Source organism: Motacilla alba, chromosome 3, assembly GCF_015832195.1.
Source record: "Motacilla alba alba isolate MOTALB_02 chromosome 3, Motacilla_alba_V1.0_pri, whole genome shotgun sequence".
In the NCBI taxonomy this organism is placed as follows: domain Eukaryota; kingdom Metazoa; phylum Chordata; class Aves; order Passeriformes; family Motacillidae; genus Motacilla; species Motacilla alba.
Genome location: NC_052018.1, coordinates 81,155,024 through 81,177,696, shown reverse-complemented (window position 1 = coordinate 81,177,696; position 22,673 = coordinate 81,155,024). Strand labels below are relative to the sequence as shown.

The following is a 22,673-nucleotide window of genomic DNA, read 5'->3' as shown; positions in this document are numbered from 1 at the left end:
ATGGAGCAGTTGGGAATGGAAAAGCTTGTTTTGTTGCTTAGGGGGTGTGGCATGGCAAAACTTGACCTCCAATCAAGTTACAAGAAAGCAGTCTCCACCGATAAATGGCAAAGAAGAGCTGACTGACAGACTTTGGGAGGGGCCCGGGCTGGCTGATGCAACCCCCAGGGGCATAAAAGACTGAGCATCCATCTTGAAGATGAACTGGCCACGTGCTATCCACGAGGGCAGTTCCCAGCGCTGCAGCTTTTTCCTCATTTAGTCCTTTGTTGCATTTTTGTTAAGGTTTAATCAAGCTTTTTAAATTTTCAAAGTGAGCAGTTGTTTCTCACAATTCTGTAGCTAGGCTAAAGTTATCAAATGTAACAAGTTTGATACGAACATCCAGGATTTGAGGAAGGCCTTTATATACTCACAACTACACTTTCCCCAAGGAGCTATTCTAGCAGCTCACGAGGGCCAGAGCCAGCAGCTACAACAGGACATAAATGTTTTGGTGTAAATGCCACGTCATAGTTGTGGTACACTTCATGATTTCCCTTTTCTTCATCAGCATTTACACACTGCTTTTCTTACCATCCCTCTTGGAGGAAACAAAGATTAGTACCTGTCAATGAGGAAAGCCGAGTGCAAGCCCTGGAGAAATTGCTGGGAAGGTGTTAGAGGTGAATGCCCTAGTGGAGCAACTGTCTTACCATGCCACAGCTGCAGTGACTCTCTTCCATTCAAAATCTACTATGAACACGCAAGAATCTCACTAAATGCGCACAATATGCAATACTTGTATTTATTTTAAAACTAAGAGTTGTTTATATATTTTGTGCATGGATTTGTCATGAAAAACGCGAGTAACTAGAACAGGATTTTATTAAGGTTTTTTTAGGGATATGTAGTAAATACTTTGAATTAGTGTAGCATTTGTAGAAGAAGAGCTATAAGTGTCCTATGATGAATGACCTGGAAAATAATGTAAGTAATCTAATGCTGGGCACCATATTCAAGAACATGAAATTCTACATTTGGGGTAGGGAAGGGAAGACGTAAGAGAAGTCCATCCTTGCCAAAGTATTTTGCACTTTCCTCCAGCTTCAAACATGTGACTGACCCACCACCATAGACCTACAATCAGGAAAGACAAGTTATTTGTGTGGAGGGGCTAAGGGAATAAGAAATAGGACCCCTGTAAGACTGAAAGATAAAGGTTTTTTCTTCTGCTGCTGCATCCTCTAAATTCGTCTGCCACGCTTTTCTCACCAAAATTTCTGTTAGCAATTTGAGAGGAAACAAATCTGTACTCTTGTAGTCAAACATGTAGTTTGAAATATTTAGTTACTTTAATAAACTGCTCAAGTCAGTAGATAACCTTTCAGAGGGATCAGCTTTGTTAGAGAGCATAATCAGCTGTTTTCCCAACAGATTAAAGATGTATTCTCTTGGGTATTTATTATACCCTCTTTACTCTGAGCCATGTTCAATAAAAAATGCAAAAATAAGAGGCTGAAAGGCAAATAGCAAATGTTAAAATATTATAAGAAAGTGATTTAAAAAAAAGCATCAAAGAAGCCCTGTTTGTGCTCCATGTGTTTTTTTTTTAATTTTTTTTTTTTTTATTTCAGGCTTCCATGAATACTGAGAACATCATTAACTGTTTGTGTGAGAGGTGGAATTGAGTGTGTGAGGAGAGGAGGAGTCATCCACGGGGCTTTGCAAAACTGAACATCTGACAAACAAGCACCTGCTGTAGTGAGGACAAGGTTTGAGCTCTAGGAATTTCATAAATATTTATTTTCTAGGAATAGATGGTTGCATCTTGCCAGAATATTATTATTTGTATTTTTTAATACTTTCACAGTTTTAGAGTCAGAAGAACCAGGCATCGCAAGCCTGTCTGCTAAAACTCACTAAATTTAAACCACACAGTTTTATTTAATATCGCTAAGAATATTTTAGCTGTTTTGGAGCGATGGCATTTAGAATAAAATGTTCTTTCACTTTCTAAAGCTCAGACACATGTAAATCTCCGCAATTACTAGGGAAAGCTGTATTTGTAAGAGAAATTGAGTCCTTTGCAGCGGCAGGTTGAAGGGGTTCACTCGACCGCGGCCTGGAAGGGCGGTGGGTGGCAGCGGGGGCCGTGCAGGGGGCTCGGACACCTTTGCCCCTCCTCAGCCCGGCGGGGAGCGACGCCCGACACCCGGCGGCGTGAGGAGAGGGCCAGCAGGCCCGCGTCGCCATGGCGACAGCGCGGCGCTGCGGCCATGGCGGAGAGGGAGGAGAAGGGCGAGGGTAAGGCCGGGGCCGGGGCTTCCCCCCCGGGGCGGTGTGCGGACGGGCCGGGGCCGGGCCACCGAGGGAGGGCCGCCCGCCTTAGGCCTTGGGCAGCGGCTGGAGGGGCAGCGGAGGCGCGGGGAGCCTTGGCCGGGCTGGTGCCGGAGGGGCGCACGGACACGCACCGGGGAACACAGATATACATATATACATATATACATACTCAAGTGCATACATACGTATTTACACACACACACACCCCCCCTTGCGTTTGTGTGTGTGCGCGCGTATGTGTGTGCGTATTGCAATCTTCGATATCCTCCCGAGGGGAAGAGGAGAGGCAGACACTGATAGCTCTGGTGCCCAGTGACAAGACCCGAGGGAACGGCCTGAAGTTGTGCCACGGCAGGTTTAGGTTGTGTAGCAGGAGAAGGTTCTTCAACCCAGAGAGTGCCTGGGCGCTGGAACGGGCTCCCCAGGGAAGTGGTCAGAGCATCAGCCTGACAGAGCCCAGGAAGTGTTCCGACAGTGCTCTCAGGCCCTTGGTGTGATCCTGTGCAGGGCCAGGAGTTGGACTCAATGATCCTTTTTGTCCCTTCCGGCTCAGCTCATTCTGTGATTTTAGATGTGTACGGGCACATATCTGTTCACGCACATTGTGCATGGATGTGTGTATGTAGGTACGTGTAGATGAAAGCGCACACACATGCATATTTCCACGAACAGAAATACACCCGCTGACTTCCCATCCCTTTCGGGGCGGCCACACCGCTGCCTCTGCCTCAGGGCAGGGGCTGCTCTGCAGCACTCCCTGCCACAGGGAGTGGAGCTGCCTCTTGGTGCTGGCAGCCTTATGGTGGTGCTGCCACCACACGGGGTGCGCCCAGGCTGGATGGTGACAAGGCCGACCCCCTGGTCATGGCGTGGGGTGGCTGCCAGGGCAGCTGTTGCTGGCTGATTGTGGCCCCTCACAGTCGTTTCTGGATGCATTGGGCTCTCTCTGCTGGAAAAAAAAAGTAATCTGTGCTGCTGATAGCACCATGGCTTATTTTTAGAGGCCACTGTGTTCTACTTTATGGGAGTGTTGCCAGAAACTCTATTTTATAGGCTAGAGGTAATTCCATCTTCAAGGATATTCAAGTATCGTGTCAAGGAAAACATATTTTCGGTAAAGCCCACAATATTGTGCCTAAAATCCATCCTTTCTGTAACTAAACTTGTGTGTGTTGCCATAGTTTGCAAAGCCTGAACATTGTAATTAAAACAATATAATCAATGGATTGTTTAATATTTTTTAGGAAACAATGCATGCTGCAGAAAAGTCTTGTCTAAGTGGCTGCTGTGGATGGTGCTAAATGACTAATTTGATTTTTGTAGAAGTATTTCTAGCTGCACTTTGCAACATAGATGTCTTGAAGAAATTAAACAGTAAGACATGTAGCTTCCTTGAGGACTGCTCTTAAAGTGTTTTATTTTTTTATATTGGTTTTTATATTGGTTTTAATTTTTGTTTAGTCTTGTGGAAACCTATCTTTTTCTAATGGTGCAAATGAAGCTGAGACACAGTGCTAGCAGAGGTGGAGAGAAATGATGGGATAATAAATGATAATAAATGATAGCCTAGAAGGCTGCTGAACCATCTGAGATGAGGGAAGTAGTATTGGGAAGCCTGGATTCCTTATATTTTGGGTACCCATATGAATAATAATGAGATTTTGTGCTGTTTTGTCAAGCCACAGCCAGAAACTCTTGTAGAAGGAAGGTCATGGGTTTTTGATAGGTTTTGATAGGTTTTGATGGGTTTTTCAGTCTTTTAACGCCTTTTTTTTTTTTTGTAGTTTCAAAATGAGAATACTTTGTAAGAAGTTTAATTATTTTATTACTAAAGACAGACTCTCTTGGGGTTTTTTTTTATGCTTCATGTTATTTAACATGCTATAAAACTATTCCCAATAGAGCTTTAGATGTCGTCTTCCAGAGGAGAACTGTAGTGTCATCCTAAATGACCTTGACCCATAAACTCCATCCCTGGCCCGACCAGTGGATCATGGGAAGTGACATACTGGACTTTAGTTTCTCATCTGTAGGATGAGGACAATAACTCGTGTCCCTTGGACAGTAACTTCTGTCACTCATGAGAATCCCAGCCTGCTCTTAGGCAAACCAATTGTTTACCGCCTTATAAAGGCGCCTCATTACTGTAAACATGGCTGAGGAGAGCTAGCAGTCAGTGTCTCATTAACAGAGGCAATACCTCAGGATTAAGTCACTTACGCCACTTCAGAGTTGCTATTAGCCTTCCTGCTGATAGCAGTTAGAGGGTTAATTAAGATTCTCCAAGATTCTGGATTCGCACATTGATTGTGCTTCCCTCCAGCAAGTACTCCACATCTACGAAAGCTGCAGGTTTAACTTTATTATGCTTCAAAGTAATACCATTAGTTGTATTGTCAAATAATTAGTCCTTAGGGTATTCCTCTCGGTGCTTTGCAGAACTGCAATTCCACCAGCTTTCCTGGAAAGGTTTCCCTTAGGTCCTATTATTTCCAAGTTCAGTCTTCTTCAAAGTTGAAATGCCTGCTTAAATGTTTTACAGATATACATGCTGTACACAAGGAAAAACAGTGGGAGGCCAAATCCTGCTACCTCTTGTACATGTTACTCACATGAGTATTACTCTTTAGATTATGCAAATGCTGCAAATAAAATCTCGTATGTGCATAAGAGTTAATGGGACCATGCCCCTACTGTATGTAGCTACATGTTTTATGTCTGAATTTATATCTGTACATTTGTGCTTTCAATAATGTTTAAGGTTTTTTCTTCACACCCATCTGATTACACTAGAATATTTGTTTAATCTTTCATTTTTGTACATTTGTCCCTATCTTCTTTCCTATCATTCTTTCTTTTCCCTTTTCTGCTACTTAATTCAGTCTGTCTGTTCTTCCATTTGCTCTCAGATACTGTCTTTGTAATTTGACATAACATGTCAGATTTTCTAAGTTTTAATACCTCTGATCTCAATACTGATGTTGCTAGAACCTGAAAGCAAAATGTCAGACTGTGCCTCAAGTAGAACTAGACTGAAGACAAATTATTCTCCATCTGGGATTTAAGAAATCACATGAAAGTACATAAAGGAGAAAATGCTTCAGTGTTCCTGTATCATTATGGAAATGTTATGTAATTGATCAGTATTAGGGTTTTTCAAAGACTATATTCTTTGTGCCAGATAGTGCATATTTAAAATACCATTAATTAGTCATGAATTTTAATCCAAAGGGAAGTATATTGAATGGCCTGAGCTGCTACTTCACCCACTTACACTTGTATGGAACCAAATACGTGGTTGTGGATAACAGGTGTCCCCAGAAAGTTGCTTGATTCTGCTGTGAAGACCTGTAGCTGTTCAGCAATGATGGTTTTCTCTGGTAAATGATTAGTAGTTGTTCTAGGTAGCAATTTGTAATCAGGCCTCACAAAACCTCGTCACACCACGGATGAAGACACATCATGTGCATCCTGGGAAAGAGTCTTCACTCCTATTTTAGTATGTAAATACAGCAACAGTGTGTTCAGTCATACATACATGTCAGCTCTTTGCCTGCCCCAGTTTGCTGCCTGGCATCCTGGTGAAATCAGAGATACTGGAGGTAACATTTTGGGAGAACTAGTTATGCATTCAACTACGACCCTCTTTCAAAGAAGCAGAGTTCCGCCTGTATCACCTGCCCTGCCGAATCTTCTTGTGCCTGGAAGGAGGATCTAAACCTTCCCTGTCCACATCAATTCACCTGACTTTGCCTGCTTTTTGTATTGCTAGAGATACTGAAAATGTGCTATCACTGCTCATCCTGTTTTAATGGTTTGAGTCGAAGCTGAGAAAGCCTTGTAGCTGCCGTGAGCATGGTAGGCAGTCATAACCATTAATTCTGCTTGGAGCACTCTTAATTAACATGAAAGTTTCAAACCCGACACAGAAAAGCACTTAAGCTGTGCATGACTTTGGGGAATCCCACTGAAAGGGATGATGCACATGATGTTGAAGCATGTGAGTTCTTTTAAGAACTTCTTATATTGAGGATTTTAAAATGTATTTTTGAGAGTTTAATAAATGAGCACCAGCATTTGAAAGGTACAAAAGCTCTGAATTAAACACAATAAACCTTCAAGCTAAAGTAGTCCATCAGACAAATTATCTCTAGTTTAAAAAGTGGCAGTGTTTAATTTATGGGGGAAAAAATACAAAATTAGTATGAGCTGTTAAAAATAAGTAGCTTTCATAGGGCTTAAGCAAGAAGTCTTTCAGCTCTAGAAGAAAATCTGAATATATGAGATTACTTAGGAAATCAGTGTGCAGTTTTATCACAGTGGAATTTATCGATGAACACTTTGAATATTTTTATATCCTCTTGTTGACATTGCTGTAAGAAATTACATGAGAAGAAAAGTTTATAGTCTTTATTAGATTGTATTGCAGTTTAACATGCACCCTGACATCAATCTGATTTATGTTTTAATATTTGTACTTATTTGAGAATGAAACAAAAAATAAACTATGTCAATCTCCCATGACAAACACAGGTTGTAGATCTGAACCTGTTGGCTATACTCCCACAGCAGAAATAGATCTCAAATGGATGTAGAATAGGTAATTGCAGATTGACAGGCTTCTTGTTTCCATGGTGCATAAAATGGCAGAAATTTTTCAGTTTGGCTCTACTTCTAGCTGATTTAGTGCATAAAAAATTGGGTGATGTGCAAAGAAAGGCTTTAAACTTTTTTTGTCTTTTCAACAATGCCAACCAGTGAGCTTGAGAACTCCCACAAATTATCTTTCCAACAATAGTTAACATGTTATTAAGAATTTCCATGTCTACATACTAATTACTCTGAGATCTGAGGGGTTGGGAGGTTTTTTTCAGCTTAGCAGTACCTGTATTTTGTGTGAACAGATCCTGCTTTGTTGCTATTGGCAATAAAATGTGTTGGGCAAAAGACTGTGGAAGGAAAATGGTCTTTTGGATAACAGAAATGTGACATGAACCTGTTGTCACAGCCAGTGCTTAGCCCCCAGCTGGGAGGTGGCCACGCAGACAGGGGTGTTGGTCACACCAGTACTCTGCCCTGACCAAATCCTGCCATGAAGTCCAGCTGTGCTGCTGCTTTCTGCCTTGAGACAATGGCTGATGTGGGGGAAGAAGCTTAAAATAGCTCCTAGACATCTGGGAGGTATCCTGAGGGAAGCAGCAGCTGCAGCAGTGATGTCCCAGCTCAGCCTGTGCAGAGGTGGGACTTGTTCTCCGCATGGCAGTGATGTGGGAAGTGAATGGGACAGTCCGTGACAGGGCTTGGAGTGCTGCAGAGGTGGCCAGAGAAGTGGCACTTGCAGATGCCCAGTGGGAAGGTAAAAGCTATCAGCACAGGGAGGGGCTGAAGGTCCCACACCAACCTCAGGACTATGTGCTACCTGATGGGTCTCAGCAATATTTTATAAACTGCCTTAAATTGTCAATGCTCATCTTTTAGAAAATACAGACTCCCAACTTTTTGGAAATGTATTTTCTTTGCTGTTCGATGTTGCATTGGTGTAGGTAGGATGTTACAGCCTTATGGATTTGAGATTGGAGGGGATTTTCTTGAATCTAGCCTAGGGCTGTATACAGCCATAACCTTTAAAAGCTTTCCAAGTACCATCTTTAAAATGGTAAGGATTATTGTGTCACTGGTGGAAGCTCACAGGAGGTTCTGGTTCTGGATGGTCAGGAAAATTAGAAATGAATTCTGAAGTTCATTTTTGAACAGCTTGTGTACTTCTTTTCCAAGTTTGCTAACTTTTTCCTTTAGCTTATCCTGCTTGAAATGATGAATGCCAGAAGTGTCTTATTCCCCATTGATGTTAAATGTATATGTCAGTTGTCAGCTGAAATGCTGTTCAATTTCAGAATATTACTCTTAGGTAAACAGAAAGAAAATTGGAGGTTTGTATCCATTCATAGTATATAAAGAAAGTGATTTAGCACTTTCAAGGCAGTGCCTTAAAAACCAAACAGCTGCAGCAGCAAGCCCCTGTAATTCCTTGCCATTTTGTTTCTCTCTAACAGTCTTCCTTTGCCTGGGCAAAGAAACTATTTTTTTAAACCCATTTAAGAAAGGTGTTTCTGATATATTACATAATAACAGCCTGTATTAAGTCATACTTAAACCCCTCATTCTGCCATTATGTTGCAGCTTCAAAAGAAGAGCATTTACATACTGCTCTGTTCTAGCAGCAGTTCTGTGGTACTGCAGTTAAACTTCATAATGTCTATTGTTTAAAACAAATTACTTCTCAGAGCGCTCATATCCAGTTGATTCTGGTGCCTGGATCTGGACCACTTGAGCAATCAGTGTGCAGAGGCAGTTCAGGAGGAATATTCAATTTACCAGATATTTGCTGCTGCCACACATGCAATCAAGTGTGCATTGTCAGTGACAAGTGACATGGTTCCCTGTTGGGACTGTCCCATATCCTTGGCAGAGTGAGCTGCTTTAGTGGGTTTCACAGCAGCATGTGCTTTGCCACATTTTGGTGGAACTTGGTCTGGTGCATATGTGGGTGTCAGAGCTGTCCTCTGCAGCTCTGCCATCTGCTTGCGGGGCCAGCACTGTGGAGAGTGCAGGAGAAATGGAGACAGATGACATGCCTTCTGTGACTGCACAGCACAGCAGCAGACCTGAGCTCTGCCAGTGTCACAGCCTATGGAAGCTGTTCCTTTTCAGCTGCAGCTGGAGATACAGCAAGACTCAGCATCACCAGGAGAGCTATATATCCTCACAAGGTAGGTTGCTGTTGGGGATGAAAGAGGATGTAAGTATGGGCTAGACACAGCTCTTTCATTATATCCCAGGTGTGGCTGAGATGAGAGATGTAGAACAATTTGCAATGAGATTACTGTTTCTGCCAGCTCTGAGCTGCCACAAGAGTGCTGGCTGGTGCAACTGCCAGAGTTGTGATTTCAGGGATGTGCGAGACATTCCTAATGGAGATTTATGCTGAGTTTATCTCTGCCTTGTGAAAAGGGACACCATGCAGCTGGTATTGACTTTTTTAAAGTTTCACTGTTATTCTTTGCAGGCTAACTAATGTCAAGTGCTGACATTTCTTTCACTTCACTGAAGGAAGGACAACATCATGAAGTATAAGATAATCATTGCATATTACCTATGACTCACAGGTGTGCAGAAAGCAGTCAGGATCTCTGCATAGAATGGACTTCCTTGCTTTCTTTGGATGACTGGAGGCACATCACATCATCTGCTTCACATCTCTTCAAGAGAAGATCTTTTGTATTAAAAGGATTTCCCCCATCATTCTGCAAGTTAGTGTGACAAAGCATGTTTTACTGCCCTCAGTGCTGGCTGCATGCAATAGCAACTGTTTGGCAACTTGTCTGTGGACACCGGGTAGCAGGAGAGCTTTGTAGTAAGAGCTGGCCCTGTGCAAGTGACCCCAGGTTTTGTGAAGTCAGACTTGGCTGCTCGTTGACTAGCTGCAAAATGATGCTGTGCTTTGCTGGCTGAAATTCGGGTCATAATTGAGACCAATTAGGTCCAGTTTGGATACATGATTCTTAAGAGTTCTTATTGTGTGCTGCTTCCAAAGTAATAATCTGCAGCAGTTGTGAGGCCTGTGAAATAGGCAGAGTGGCTTTGGCTGACAGCTTGAGAAGACAGGCAGGGCCAGGTCCTGAGAGCTGCAGTGGAACATTTCATGCTATGCCTCTATTGTTGCTTTAAAAATGTTACAGCTACTTCTGGCATAAAATGTTTGACAGCTTATCAAATGAAAATGTGTGTTGCTGTAATCCATGAGTCAGTAGCTTTTTCTGTACTGTAATACCACTGTAACTTTCCCATACCAGGGTCTTGAGGCCCATGTCATCAGACTTTCTTCCAAGAAGTGCAAAAAGGCTAAATGGGCTCGAGGAAAAAAGAATCTCTTTCAACATTTGACCAAATACTAGAGTGAAACAAGAAGAAACTGGCTTTTCTGCAAGGTCTCTGCAACAAGAAATACAGAAAGTGTGGGCAAGCAGACCTGTGTGAAATCTGTGAAAAGAGAAATTCCCAGGGCAAGGGTAGGTGCTGTTGTATTATGAAAGATTCTCAGAAGGACTGCCAAGTGCTTCTGCTGTAAATAATGATGACTCCAGATTCATTCAAGCTCTAAGAGATTATCCCTAATTTTTATTTGAGGTTTGAGCTTACACGGAGCAGCCACTACACGCATTCCTTCTATCTCCCAGTGTTATGTATTCTCCAGAGGATATAGACAATAAGATGTACGTTATAGTTCACAGCATGACCCTGCACTATTTACAACAGGGGTGAGGTGACAGTGGGTCAGGACACAAGGAATAAGGTCCTTAAGAAGATCAGGTCAGAGCATTAGCTCTCACTGTTGAGTATTTCAGAGCTCAGAAAGATTTTGTACTCATGGTGATAAAAGTCTTTAAGCTGTAGTTACAGGGAAAGGTGCAAGACTGAGGTATGAAGTGCCACAGCAAGGTGCTTGTCACTGGGCATGAGCTGTGGTACCCCCAGCAAGGGACTATGGGGGATGGCAGGAGGACCTCAGGTCTGCAGCACCATGGAGCAGGAGCAGAGCAGCAGTAAATTGGTGCTGGAGAAGGGCTGGGTATTTGCTTGTGCACTTCCTTGCTGCTTAAAGGAGGTAATCACAATAATCTCCCTGCCCAGTGCCATCCTGGCTGGTCAAAACAGAGAGCAGAAAATCTGCCTGTGCAGCTGCACGCGTGGGAATCCAGCTTGCATTGCATTTTCTGGTGGAAAGGTTTCTGCCCACTATCACCAGCAAGGTAGTGGATGATGACCTCCACTGGAACATTTTCCTTGTAGGTGTAAAAGGAATACTCAAGAATGGCTTAAAAATTACTCATTAGAAAATGTGTCAGAATGTCTTGCAATTTTAACTGCCAATGGTCCAACTTTTCTGTTTTTTTTATTTCCCTGGACATGCTGGTAGGTCCAGAACACTTAATCAGCAGGAGAATGTGGAGCTGTAGCCAAGTTCTACACATTGTAGCTGTAGCCCCAGCCTACACACTTTCAAGACCTGGGCTGGCCCATCTCAGCTAGGCGCTGCTATGGGCCACTGCCTGGGCTTGTGGCAGCTAAGGAATCCCCGCCAGAGTCTGTCTCATCTTAATTGCTTTACTGGGAACATGATGCACTCTGCATCCCAGATGCATGGTCATACCAATAAGCCAGCCACTGCACCTCCATTTCTCCTTTTTGGCAGATGTGGATCAAATCACAAATTCATTCTGTGAAGTGCAAGTAGGGAAGTAGGGACTCCTTTCATATCATCCTACCAAGCAAATAAAACCAAAACCAAACCAAACCAAAAAACCCTTAACAAAGGACATCCACCCTGCAAAAAAAAAAAAAAAAAAAAAAAAAAAAAGAAAAAGAAATCACTAAATCACTCACTCATCAAACCTCAGTGCTTCAGGCTTCAGGTTTGAGAAAACGACTGAACTCCATCATAGTATAGGCAGGTAGTATTCCTTGATCATGTCCCAGGATTGCAGGCTTCTCTGCTGATGCTTATGAAGAATGATGGTTCAGTATCTATAGATATATATGCAGGTACAGCATGTCTACACAGATTGAGTACAGTAAAACATCAGGGCATATTTTGCTGAGCTTTTCCTGGGATACATGAGATACATGGATTGATATATACCTGTGGCGCTTCACTCAGACTAGCTGCCTACAGGGGAATGATTTTTCCCTATAGTGTACTCCCCAGGGCTGTAGATTGAGCTTGCCATCACCAACAAGGTGCTCAGGAACTCTTTGAGCAGCAGGAAGAAAGGATTTTCTTCCCCTTGCCTGTAGGGCAGGCACATGAAGAAAAGAAAATTATGGTTTGTTGATCCTCTCTAATATACAGACAATTTTGTTTTGAAGCAAGTATCTCTTTAGGAATTTGCAGAGGTGGCAAGGGTATCCCTCATATTTTGCCCTTTTCCATTCTCATAGGCAAAAGCATTACCTGTAGAAAGCCCAGGCAGTGGTTGTAGTACCACTGGGGCTGCATGCTGACATACTTTGCCATCTGCATCCCCTGGTTTCAAGAAACACACAATTGAGAAATGCAGACTGAGGACAGAGGAAGCAAACAGGATCCTGGTCAGGATGTGGGAGTCAAGTTTAATAGAGCAGCTGTTGAAGGTGTTATATCATAATGACTCAGCACAGACAGGTATGAATGATCAGGGACTGAGGCTACAGAGTGATCTCTGTGAACTGCTATGGGCCCAGTCTGCCCAGCACAGACCAGGGAAAATAATGGCATCTTGCAGGAGCAGCCAGAAGTGACATCATTCAAATGGGCTTGATAACCAACAAGAATGTGTATCATGAGGTAGAGAAATATTTTTCCTGACGATGAACAATTGTGTCTGATTCAGAAGGGAGAGCAATAGACAGGATTGTCCATGACTCCAGCACCTTTGGGGAGAGGTAACTGGGACAAGAACTTTGTCAATGGTGGATATTCCCTTTCCAATCAGTGACATTTTTGTATGAACTGTGTTTAGAAGTAGTGTGAACTATGAGTTTAAACACCTTTGGAAATTCTAGGTGATGGAAGACGCTGACTGTGGCTTCTTTCCCTGCTTGATGTGGCATTCTTCATGTCCTCTTTTGTTCTATTTTATAGTGTCAAGTAGTTTAAGAATGTTTTGAGCAACTAGAAGCTTGACTGCTTATCAAAGCAGAAATAGTTTCTACACTTTGTTTCTCAGCAGTTGAATGAGTTGTTAATTGCCCCATTAATTTTGCTCATTTTGGTTCCCACATGTATTGAAACATCTGAATCTGTGGTAGATTCGAATGCCATCGTATTTTAAATGCCATCTACGGAACAGTCAAAGCCCAGGATAATATACAGAATATCTTGTTTCATTAGGTCAAAAGTTACTGACTGGCAACTTGTAACTTCAATAGTGGCTGCCAACTGACTAGCACAAACTAGATATATTTTACAAATTGATTAAATTTTTAAACTTCAAGGTTGAAATGCACAGTTGCTTTATAATGCTTTAATGAATTTGTATACTTCTAAAGGAAGTAAAGATATTTCCATTGTGCTTGATCAGAATTATTAATTTTTTTATTGCTGTCAGAATGCTATAAAATAATTTCATTTTTGTAGCCAAAACTGGAGTCAAGATAGTGCTTTCTTTTTACATCACTATTTTGCCCACGTTACAATTATCTTATGTAAAGGAAAAATTATCTTATGAAAGGAAAAATTGTGTTTAATATTTTTCTCTCAGAATATGAAGTAGATTTTGCAGTTAACTTTTTCTACAGCCTTCAACTCACAGCCTGTATTTTAATATCAGACATCAAATTATTTACCTGATTTTTTTAAAAGTCTATTTGCTGTTGGAGGTTCTTTTTATGGTTGTTCACACTAGGTGCCATGGGGCAGTGCAAAGATCATTCTGATTGCTCCACTCTGAAGGCTCCATTCTGTCTATCTATATTTAAATGTAGTCCCTTTATTATTTTTTTTTTCTCTGTTAGTTTTCCATAAGGTAGTTACTGTGGTGGAAACAACCAGGTAACTTTTCAGCTCTCACTTGTACTGCCATTAGGGGAAGAGATGTGACAACAGTGTGAGCAAGGTGATGCTCTTTGTCCAGGAGCATTGTTGCTCACATTCACAATGATGGGTGCAAGGTTTTGGTTTTGTTGATTCACACTGGTGATGGGTTTTGCTTCTCATCTGGATGTCTCATGGTGTATGCTGTGACAAACAAGCAATGGGGAGCAATGACCTGGCTAGTTCTCAACAATTCTGAAAAAACTGAAAGAAAAAGCTTTTGCTGTTCTTGAGATTTCATTTTTGCTCCTTTAGGAATGCTTGAAAGTGACCTCTTTGTAAACCAGTTAAGCTTTTTGTTTTCCACACAGACTAAAATTCAGATTGCCATGTTATCTGTGATAATATGGAATGCTTCTTATGTAGGAGAGAAAGCATTATCCCTCTCCTGAGTGTGCAGGCCGTAGCTTGCATCCCCAAGCTGGAGTAGGTGACACAGGCAGTGAAGACACCAGCTTGGTCAATTCTTGGGAACTGACGTATATGAAATTTTACAAAGCTGTGTATATTATCTCTTCACATAATCTGAATGTCTAAACTCAGGTGACACATTTCCCATTGGTGCCATCAATACTTTGCATCAATCTGTTTTCTTTAGATTGCCGTTCAGGACTAGGTTTACCCCTTCTTTGGAGAAATTAAGCTCCATAAACCTATTGTTTTTCCTCAAAATCTTTTTGATTTGTCTTTTTAGAATGCAGACTCTTCAATGATAACATTTCTTAATTACTTAATTATGTATCACAATATACAATTAAACAACATTGTGTATTCTGCAAGCTTGCAGCTTAATCCTATTGTTCCTTTATTTTCTGATACCTAATATATTAATATCATAAATGCTACTGCAGGTACAGAGTAGAGAAGACAATATTTCTCTTACCCCAATATTTTTAGAGCATGGCATACAATTGCTGGTTCAGCATATTAGGCTGACTGTACATTTAGCTTCCTCTGAGAAGGAATTGAAAAGGTCACTAGGAAAAAACTTAATGCATGCCTTTTTCTTTACAGAGCAGATGGATCTTGCCAATAAGTCAGATTCAAGTGGCCTGAAGATGGTTTTCTCCATGTTCCTGTTCCTCAGTGATTTCCTTAAAATAGCATTAGTTAAATGCTGTAAGGTTTTCCTCTTTGGGGTGGGGCAAGATTTCTGAGTTCTTATTTTTATGTCAGCCAAGCTCCCCACACTTAATATGAATTCAACCCAAATGTTTGTGGCAGAATGTTGATATCATCAATAAGAGTTCATGTTATGAGACCACACTTGCTTTCCCTTTTTATTCTGGAGACACAACGCCTTGATAAAACTGATGAGCTTATTTGAGAGTGTTTGAGAATTCACCTGTACAGGTGAACTTGGTTAAAAGCCTGATTAGATCTCATAAGAACTCACTGATAACCTCCTCAGAGTTTGCATTGTGAAGTCTCTTACTGTTTTTATTCTTTATATTTGAGCAAATATAAATTGTACCTTTCTTCTCATAAGAACTACTGTCAGTTTTGGAGGTGTTTGTTTGTTTGTTTGTTTGTTTTCCCCCACCCCCTCACCCTCCCCCCAGTCCTTATGCCCCTATTTCCGTTTGTGGTTTTGGGAAGGATTCTGGGAGAGGTCGCGAAACAGTGTCTGCAAACATCACAGGCAAATCTATTTTGTTTTTTAGTTCATCTCTTTCATCCTAAAAGCATGCCAAGAGTGGTCATAGGAGTCTTATAGAAGTGTTTGAGTAGAGTGGAGAGAGTGGTTGCAATAAGTTGCATCTGTGAGCAGAAAGAGAATGCTGACAGAAGTTGAGTGCTGATTGCAGTGGATTTAAAGGTGCACAACTTTTCATGTGGCTGCCTGCACAATCACATGCTCTCCATTACCTTCTTAAAGATGTTCCTTTTTCTTCATGACAGTCTCTGTATCTCATTCTCAGTTCAGCTGACAGGACCAAGGTTGCTCTCTACTTTTTTTGGTTGAAATAATGGCTAGTGGAAAAGAGAAGGAATGGTGCTGGAGTATAAAGCCACTGATAAGATTTTGTACTTCCAGCTGATAAGCCCTAGTTACTGGATGGGGCAATCTACCAAAGAGCTGTTGATAACAGCACTTTAAATAACACTGAAATAACAACATGTAAATGACTCTGAAACTGTCACTGAGTTGGGGTTGCCTGGCTGTGTCCCTTGCCCTTTCAGACTGACAAGTTCCACAACGCAGCCCTACATGAGAAAGGGTTCCTGTCAGCAGAGCCCTCAGGGGTTTCCTCACACCTGCCTATAGCCACAGCATCATACTATGGAAAGAGGATGGAGTAATTAATAGTTAATAAGATATTTATATGCTCCTAAGAGCTTAAATATAGAATTGACAATATTTATTAAAACACACTTAAATTAATGTTTATAAAGACTAACGTTTCAGGTGTGTGCAGTAATATGAAGTAATAAAATCAAGTCCACCAGTACTTCTACAAATCAACCCTTAATTTTACTCTTTTAAGTAGCATAAAAAGAGTTTAGAAGTATTTCATAGTGTAAATAGTTCATCAGGATGCATTGGAACTAAATCTTTCCCTGTGAGCAACAGACAGATGCTGCTTCCCAGCATTTTAGTAATTGTTTAATGCTGGACTACCTCTTATGATAACTCATTTTTTCTCTTTGGTGAAAGAAGGAGTTGGCTTTCTGAACCATCAGAGCAACTGGCCCCTAGGAAGAAAGCAAGCTAATACATTAAGTGAATGGTAGAACCTAGCAAATTGTATCAACTAGAAATCCCTTTTAAAAGTTCTCATTACTCAAGAGTCTGGCAGAGCCACATCTAGCAAAGTGTTCTGCTCCCTGCAAAGGCTAAAAGTGGGGTTTTTAAAGAAGATATGTCGCAACTGAAGCAGGTATTCTGCTTAAGGGCTGGCTTCAAATGGGCCTCAGAGTGCTGGGGAACAGCCTGGACAAGCTGAAGAGGGACCATTCATTCTGCAAGAAACATCAGAATTGACTTGGGAGTCCCAGCTCTCTGTCAGTCTTACTTAACTGGCAGTATTGAGGGTTTTATCTAGTTCACACTAAACAAAATGGGAAAGTAGCAAAGGATAGTATAGGAAAGAAAACTTGATAGTGAATACATTTTCAGTTAATGTATCTGAGAAATAGATTTTAAGACATTTTTTCTTCTTATTGCTTATGTGGTGGGAAAATTAATTAGGATGGGACAACATTTACAAGTATCTCAAGCCTTTTAACAGCATAAAAATGGAAATAATACATCATACCTACAGGATTTCTTTGAGGGAATAAATAGATTTTGGAATGGTAGCTATTGGAATCCTTTTTTGGCATGCTATATTTCAATGTTTATTTATTTAAACCATTACAGGAAGTGAGATAATTCCATCCTTGACACTGTATATTGTTTTTCTAGTTAGTAGAATAAGTGAGTGAAATCTTTTTCTGTCAGAATGTTGATATTTCTGCTCTGAAAAACTGCTAGAACACTGTCCATGTAACTTTCATTGATCTACCCGTGGTGGAGAGTCTCCTTGTACAGAAAGATTTCAGTACATTAAAGCACCACATCCACTGAGTGAACTGTGTGTCTGATCTCTTGATGCCCCTCTTGAACAGATAATTTTAAAACTTTACCCATTTCTTATCCTAGAGTTGGAATCCATGTACTTTTCCCTCACAAAGAGAGATTTAGAGGGAATTGTAGAATTTTTCAGATAAACAGCTTTGCCAACCTGAACTGTGTTGAACATCTTTGGCTTTCATTCCTGGAGGGAAGTCAACAAATTTAGCCTGTAGCTTATTACGTGTTTACTCATTGCACGTAGAGTCTTTGAGAGGACAACAGTATATTATGTTTTCTTCCAGGGATATGGCTCTTAGTCACAACTTCCTCTCAGTTCTTGGAAGAGATATAGATTATCTGGTACCTAGGTTAAATCAAGTTCATCTCATCTCAGGACTTTTCTTTATCAGGCCTCTTCAGAAGGTAAGATTAAAGTATGCTGTCTTCATGGAAAAGAACTTGGAAAGGCTGGATGCCTACAGAGTACCAGCACTTAAAATCTCTCCCTGCCTTCTCTTGGCTAATTTTTATTTCTATGGAAGTCTCATACATCATGCCAAGAATATACAGCTATAAATATTCCTTCAATGTTTCTCCATTGCAAGTTGTAGTGTACAATTGAAGTGCCTGATGTCAAGAACTAAACTCTGAGTCTACATGGGAGACATGATGCAAGACTTTGAAATAACCAGTAAACAAAACCCCATCAAATTTAGTACTTTGAGAATCTTTAGGGACTTTTCTACAAGGAATCAGGTCCACTTAGATTTAACTATCGAATTTGCAGGGAACCCCTGACGAAGGAGGAAATGATAAGGAGGACTCCATTGATATCAGAAGGCTAATTAATTACTTTATTATACTATATTATTTTATACTATATTCCACTATATTACATTACATCTAAACTGAATCTGCCAAGCACTCAACACTGCACACAACTGCTCTGCATCCTGTGACACTCAGCAGACAGTCCCGACTCACACACACACTTGGACCTCATAGGCCAAGGAAACAAAACACCATCACTTTGGGTAAACAATCTCCATATTGCATTCTACTTTTGCACAAACACAGGCCCAGCAAATTATAAGAATTGTTTTTCCTTTCTCTGAGGTTCAGAGAGTGTGAAACCCAGAAATATTCTTGGGACGAATTGTGCCTTACTTTTCTGGTGCATAGGCAGAGAAAAGGTAGGCATTATTGTCAGGCTGTGAAAAGAAGACAGTTTGTCCTGTGCCTGGGGACTGCATAGGGCTCCTCATCCTCAGTGAGCTCCAGTCTCCAGTCCATCGCACACATACCTGCCCGTGCTTCAATCGGGGCATAAAGTCAGGGAGAGGAATACAGGATACGTTCCTACTTATCTCCTCTTTGTGTATCCTCTGGGGACTTCAGTACCAAATACAGATGGAAAGCAGCAGGCAGCTGTAGCTCTATGAGGGGATGCACCTCTCTTCTACTTGCAGAAGAGGTTCCTTATATCTGGGTCAATCCACTGCTGTATTGAAGTGCTTGTAGCCAGTGATGGGCCAGCCTTGGCCAGCTGCCAGGCACCCTATGCAGCCTCTCTCTGCCCTCCTCAACTGCACAGGAGGAAAAAACACAATAAAAAAGCTCATGGGTCAAGATAAAGAGAGGGAGGTCACAAAGCCAATGTATCATTCAGGTATGTTCAGTTCTGATACCCTTTGTCAGCAAAATGACATTTCTGTCATGTGGGCAAGAAAGCGAATGAAAAAAATGAATGCACACTACAGCCCCAGGGGTTCCCAGACTATTTGGATTGTAGAAAACTAGGTATGAATTTATTATGCCTGTAGAAAACAGATCTGGTGGCTTAATGTTGGCCTGAGCTGCTCAGCATCACTTAACACCCCATCAGCTAAAGAAGGAAATATATTGTGTACTAGAAGAGAGCGTTGTTTTACTTATTATATTGAAAATACACAAGACAAGTATGAAAAAGAGAAAACAAGTGTCCCTCATACCAATCTCAATTTGGCTATCATTCAGATTTTCCCTTTGGAATCTCTGTGGAGGCTTGGGGGCTAGCTTAAGAAATGCTGCCTCCTGAGAGCTGGTTTGCAAAACAGAGTTTGGGGCTGTATTTAGCCACAGGGACCAAGAAGTCAACTTCATGTCACTTTGCTTCCTATATTCTGTAATTTGGAGTCAAACTAATAAATGGGCTACCAGTTCGCTATGTTTTTTTACCCTGGCTTTCTTGCCAGGGAGATTTCCGTTTGAGATAGACCCATTCCTCTACTTACATTTTTTTCTTCAGAATTTATTTCCTTGTTCTTAGCTTGCCCCAAGAATGCAATTTCTGGCTTATGTGAGATGTATCTGTGATAACTTGCAATTTTTCTTTCCCCATTCTTTGAGATTGAGATATAAAAAGCAAATACAGCAAATTACTCCTTCTCCTTTGCTGAGAGTGTCCTTCCTTTCCAAACTCTCACTATGAATTATTTACCATGAGCCATATTCACTGTGCACAGATCTTACACATCTTATCTCTTTATCCCTGGTTCTCAGCTTTTCATATATTATGACTAACTGAGTGGACATGGGAGCACTTATGTTTTCCTGGATGCAGGAGCCTGCATGAAGTGACTCAGCCCCATCTCAGGGCAAGCGTGGGCCGGTGTTTGCTTTGCTCCTTCCACTGGCACAGTGGCATCCAGGAAGGGCTCAGGCTTGTGGTCCAGAGTGAGCTGTGGCGCACTCTGGGCAGGGTCCACACCTGGGCATCTGTGTGTTCATGCAGCTGAGGCATGTAGCTGCAGAGCCATAGCAAGTCAATATTACTAAAATAAATGACAGATCCTGCATTTAGAGTGGAGGTTTTTCATAACTTCTGCTTTTTTCAAAGTACCTTTCCTGTCTGCTCTTTATCAGTTTTGGTGTTTCTGCTGTCATAAGTCTCAAATTGGAAATATATTAGTTGTAACAGCTCAGCGAATCATTCTTTTTCTCATGTTTCTTTTTGCAGATGGCCTAGTAGCTGAAATTGAGAAAAAGATTACAGAAGCTTTTGAGGTGTTTGACCGTGAATCCAATAAAACTGTGGATGTCAGGTTTGTAAATATATTCACAAATATATTACAGTATCTCAATAGAGATAAACAGCTCCCTAAACTGGCATCTGCTTTACCAGAAAATGTAACAGAAACAGTTCTTTTGGCCCTGTTTGGACAAGTATGTTTGTAGTGGGTTGACCTTGGATGGATGCCTAAAAATTCCTGGATGCTTTTAATTCTGGTATTTTAAAAGTTTGAATATTTGACAGTGCTACTTGAACTTAATTTTAACATAAACGTTCATACCTGTATCACTTACGTTTTAAAATGCATAAACCACGTGTTTATGTCTCAGGGAGCAGGTTCTCAGGTTATAAACTGTTGTCATGAAAGTTTACTGGAGTAATTCTTCATATTTACAATTACTATTTTTAAAAGAATATCATTTTAATTATAAATCAGTTATTGAGTAGAAACACTACAGTGGAGTGTGAGAACTGGTGAAATTGTTGTCATTAGACATTCTGCATGAAGACAGATTGAAAAACGTATTTAAATGTTCCGAACAGGTCTTCTACATTACAGAGAGGAAAGGGAGGTGCAAAATATTTATGTGATGGTTGTAGCAATGCATGCTTACTAATGACTCTAAATTTAAGAAATTGCAGGTATTTCATAGAAGTAATGGTTTTTCAGCTATACCCAATGGGGAGAATATCAGGATATGTCTCAATACTCAGTATAGTTGCTGCTCCCTTGTCTGTAGGGCTTTGTAGGGGAGAGTGATCTCTTAAATCTCTTGGTCCGTGTCCAGGGAGGAGCCTGATGTCCGGGGCTGGGGCTGTCCCAGTGCCCCCTGGTGTCCTGCTCCTGGCTGGGCAGTAGGATGGGCCCTGGCTGCCCGGCCCGGGGCAGAACCCCCACCAGTACCACTGCCAGCCCTCACTGCATCATGGCATACTCATTGCTTGTTTGTTTGTCATTTACATCTGCAGTCTTGCCTAAACGGCTGTAGAACTTTCTCCACTTCTCACTCCATTATATATGGATATACAGCTTGGGAGCATGTTACAACAATTAAATGATAGAAGTGGACTCTTTTAAAAATGTATTTATTCAGACAGTGGACCAAAAGTCTATTTAATGTAGTAAATGCACAATTTCACATTGATTTTTTTTTGTAGTACAGAGACAGTCAATGAACAAAAAGTTATTGTCTAATTATTTCCAGGTTCATATTGCAGGGCTGTATCACAAATGGGATTATTAATGGCTGATTATCTTGTATCAGAAGGTGGCAGCACAGCACAATGCTTAACCACAATTGTAGCTCTATCAGTATTAATGCCTGAAATATCAGATATCCATGAAGAATGGAAAATGATACTGATTTGACAGGCCAAGATTGGTATTCCATGACTCCTAGGATAAATTAGTAAGAAATTAAGCACGAGGAAGATGGTATTTTTTCATGCATATTTCATGTCCCTCAGTCAAGGACTTTTGTGATATTGCAAATCTTGTCATTGAAAGTGTTATATGCAAGGTGAAAACCATGACCCAAAATTTTCATTGCATCTATGTCACAAAACTTGTAGGATCATAACCTTGATTTTGACTATCATTTTTGTATTCTAGTAACTACACAGCAGAAAATGCAGTTGCTGAGCTAAGCGAGAGGAAGGGGCTGGGAGCAAAATAGTTTCCTATCAGGTCCTTTAAACTCCATGTTATTACCAAATAGGTCCTGACTTTTTTTACACAAGCACTTCAAGCGACATCCTCGTGCTGGCATGTTGGCAGACTGCCAGATAGAGCATCCAGCAGTGCCAGATTTTGCAGACTCTTCTAGGGTCTGACTTACCTCAGTTACATCACAGTTCTGCTGGGTGTGAGTGAAGTGAGGCAGGAGGGTGGTGGCAGCATTCCCATCCCTGGCAGTCTGTGAGAGCAGAAATAGTGTGGGACAACAAGGAGGGAGGATTTCTGTTGGATGTTGCTCTGGTGGAGGCAGGGAATAGTTACAAGTAGCTGGAAAGTATGAGGGAGTGCAGGAGTGAGAACAAATGCAATATTGTGCATACTAGAAGTATGATGCATGGACAAGGATTATATCTAAATGAGTGACCTCCCT

General features: G+C 41.2%; 1 protein-coding gene across 1 annotated transcript in view; it reads left to right on the top strand.

Annotated features, from left to right (window-relative positions):
• Window positions 1–2,056: 2,056 nt before the first annotated feature.
• Window positions 2,057–22,673, top strand: part of EFCAB2 (EF-hand calcium binding domain 2) — a 29,346-nt gene continuing 8,729 nt past the window's right edge. Inside the window, exons 1-2 of the mRNA XM_038133483.1 lie at window positions 2,057–2,286; window positions 20,512–20,596. Of these exons, the coding sequence (XP_037989411.1) occupies window positions 2,259–2,286; window positions 20,512–20,596 (113 nt within the window). The 5' untranslated portion in view covers window positions 2,057–2,258. The remainder of the gene's footprint in view (window positions 2,287–20,511; window positions 20,597–22,673) is intronic.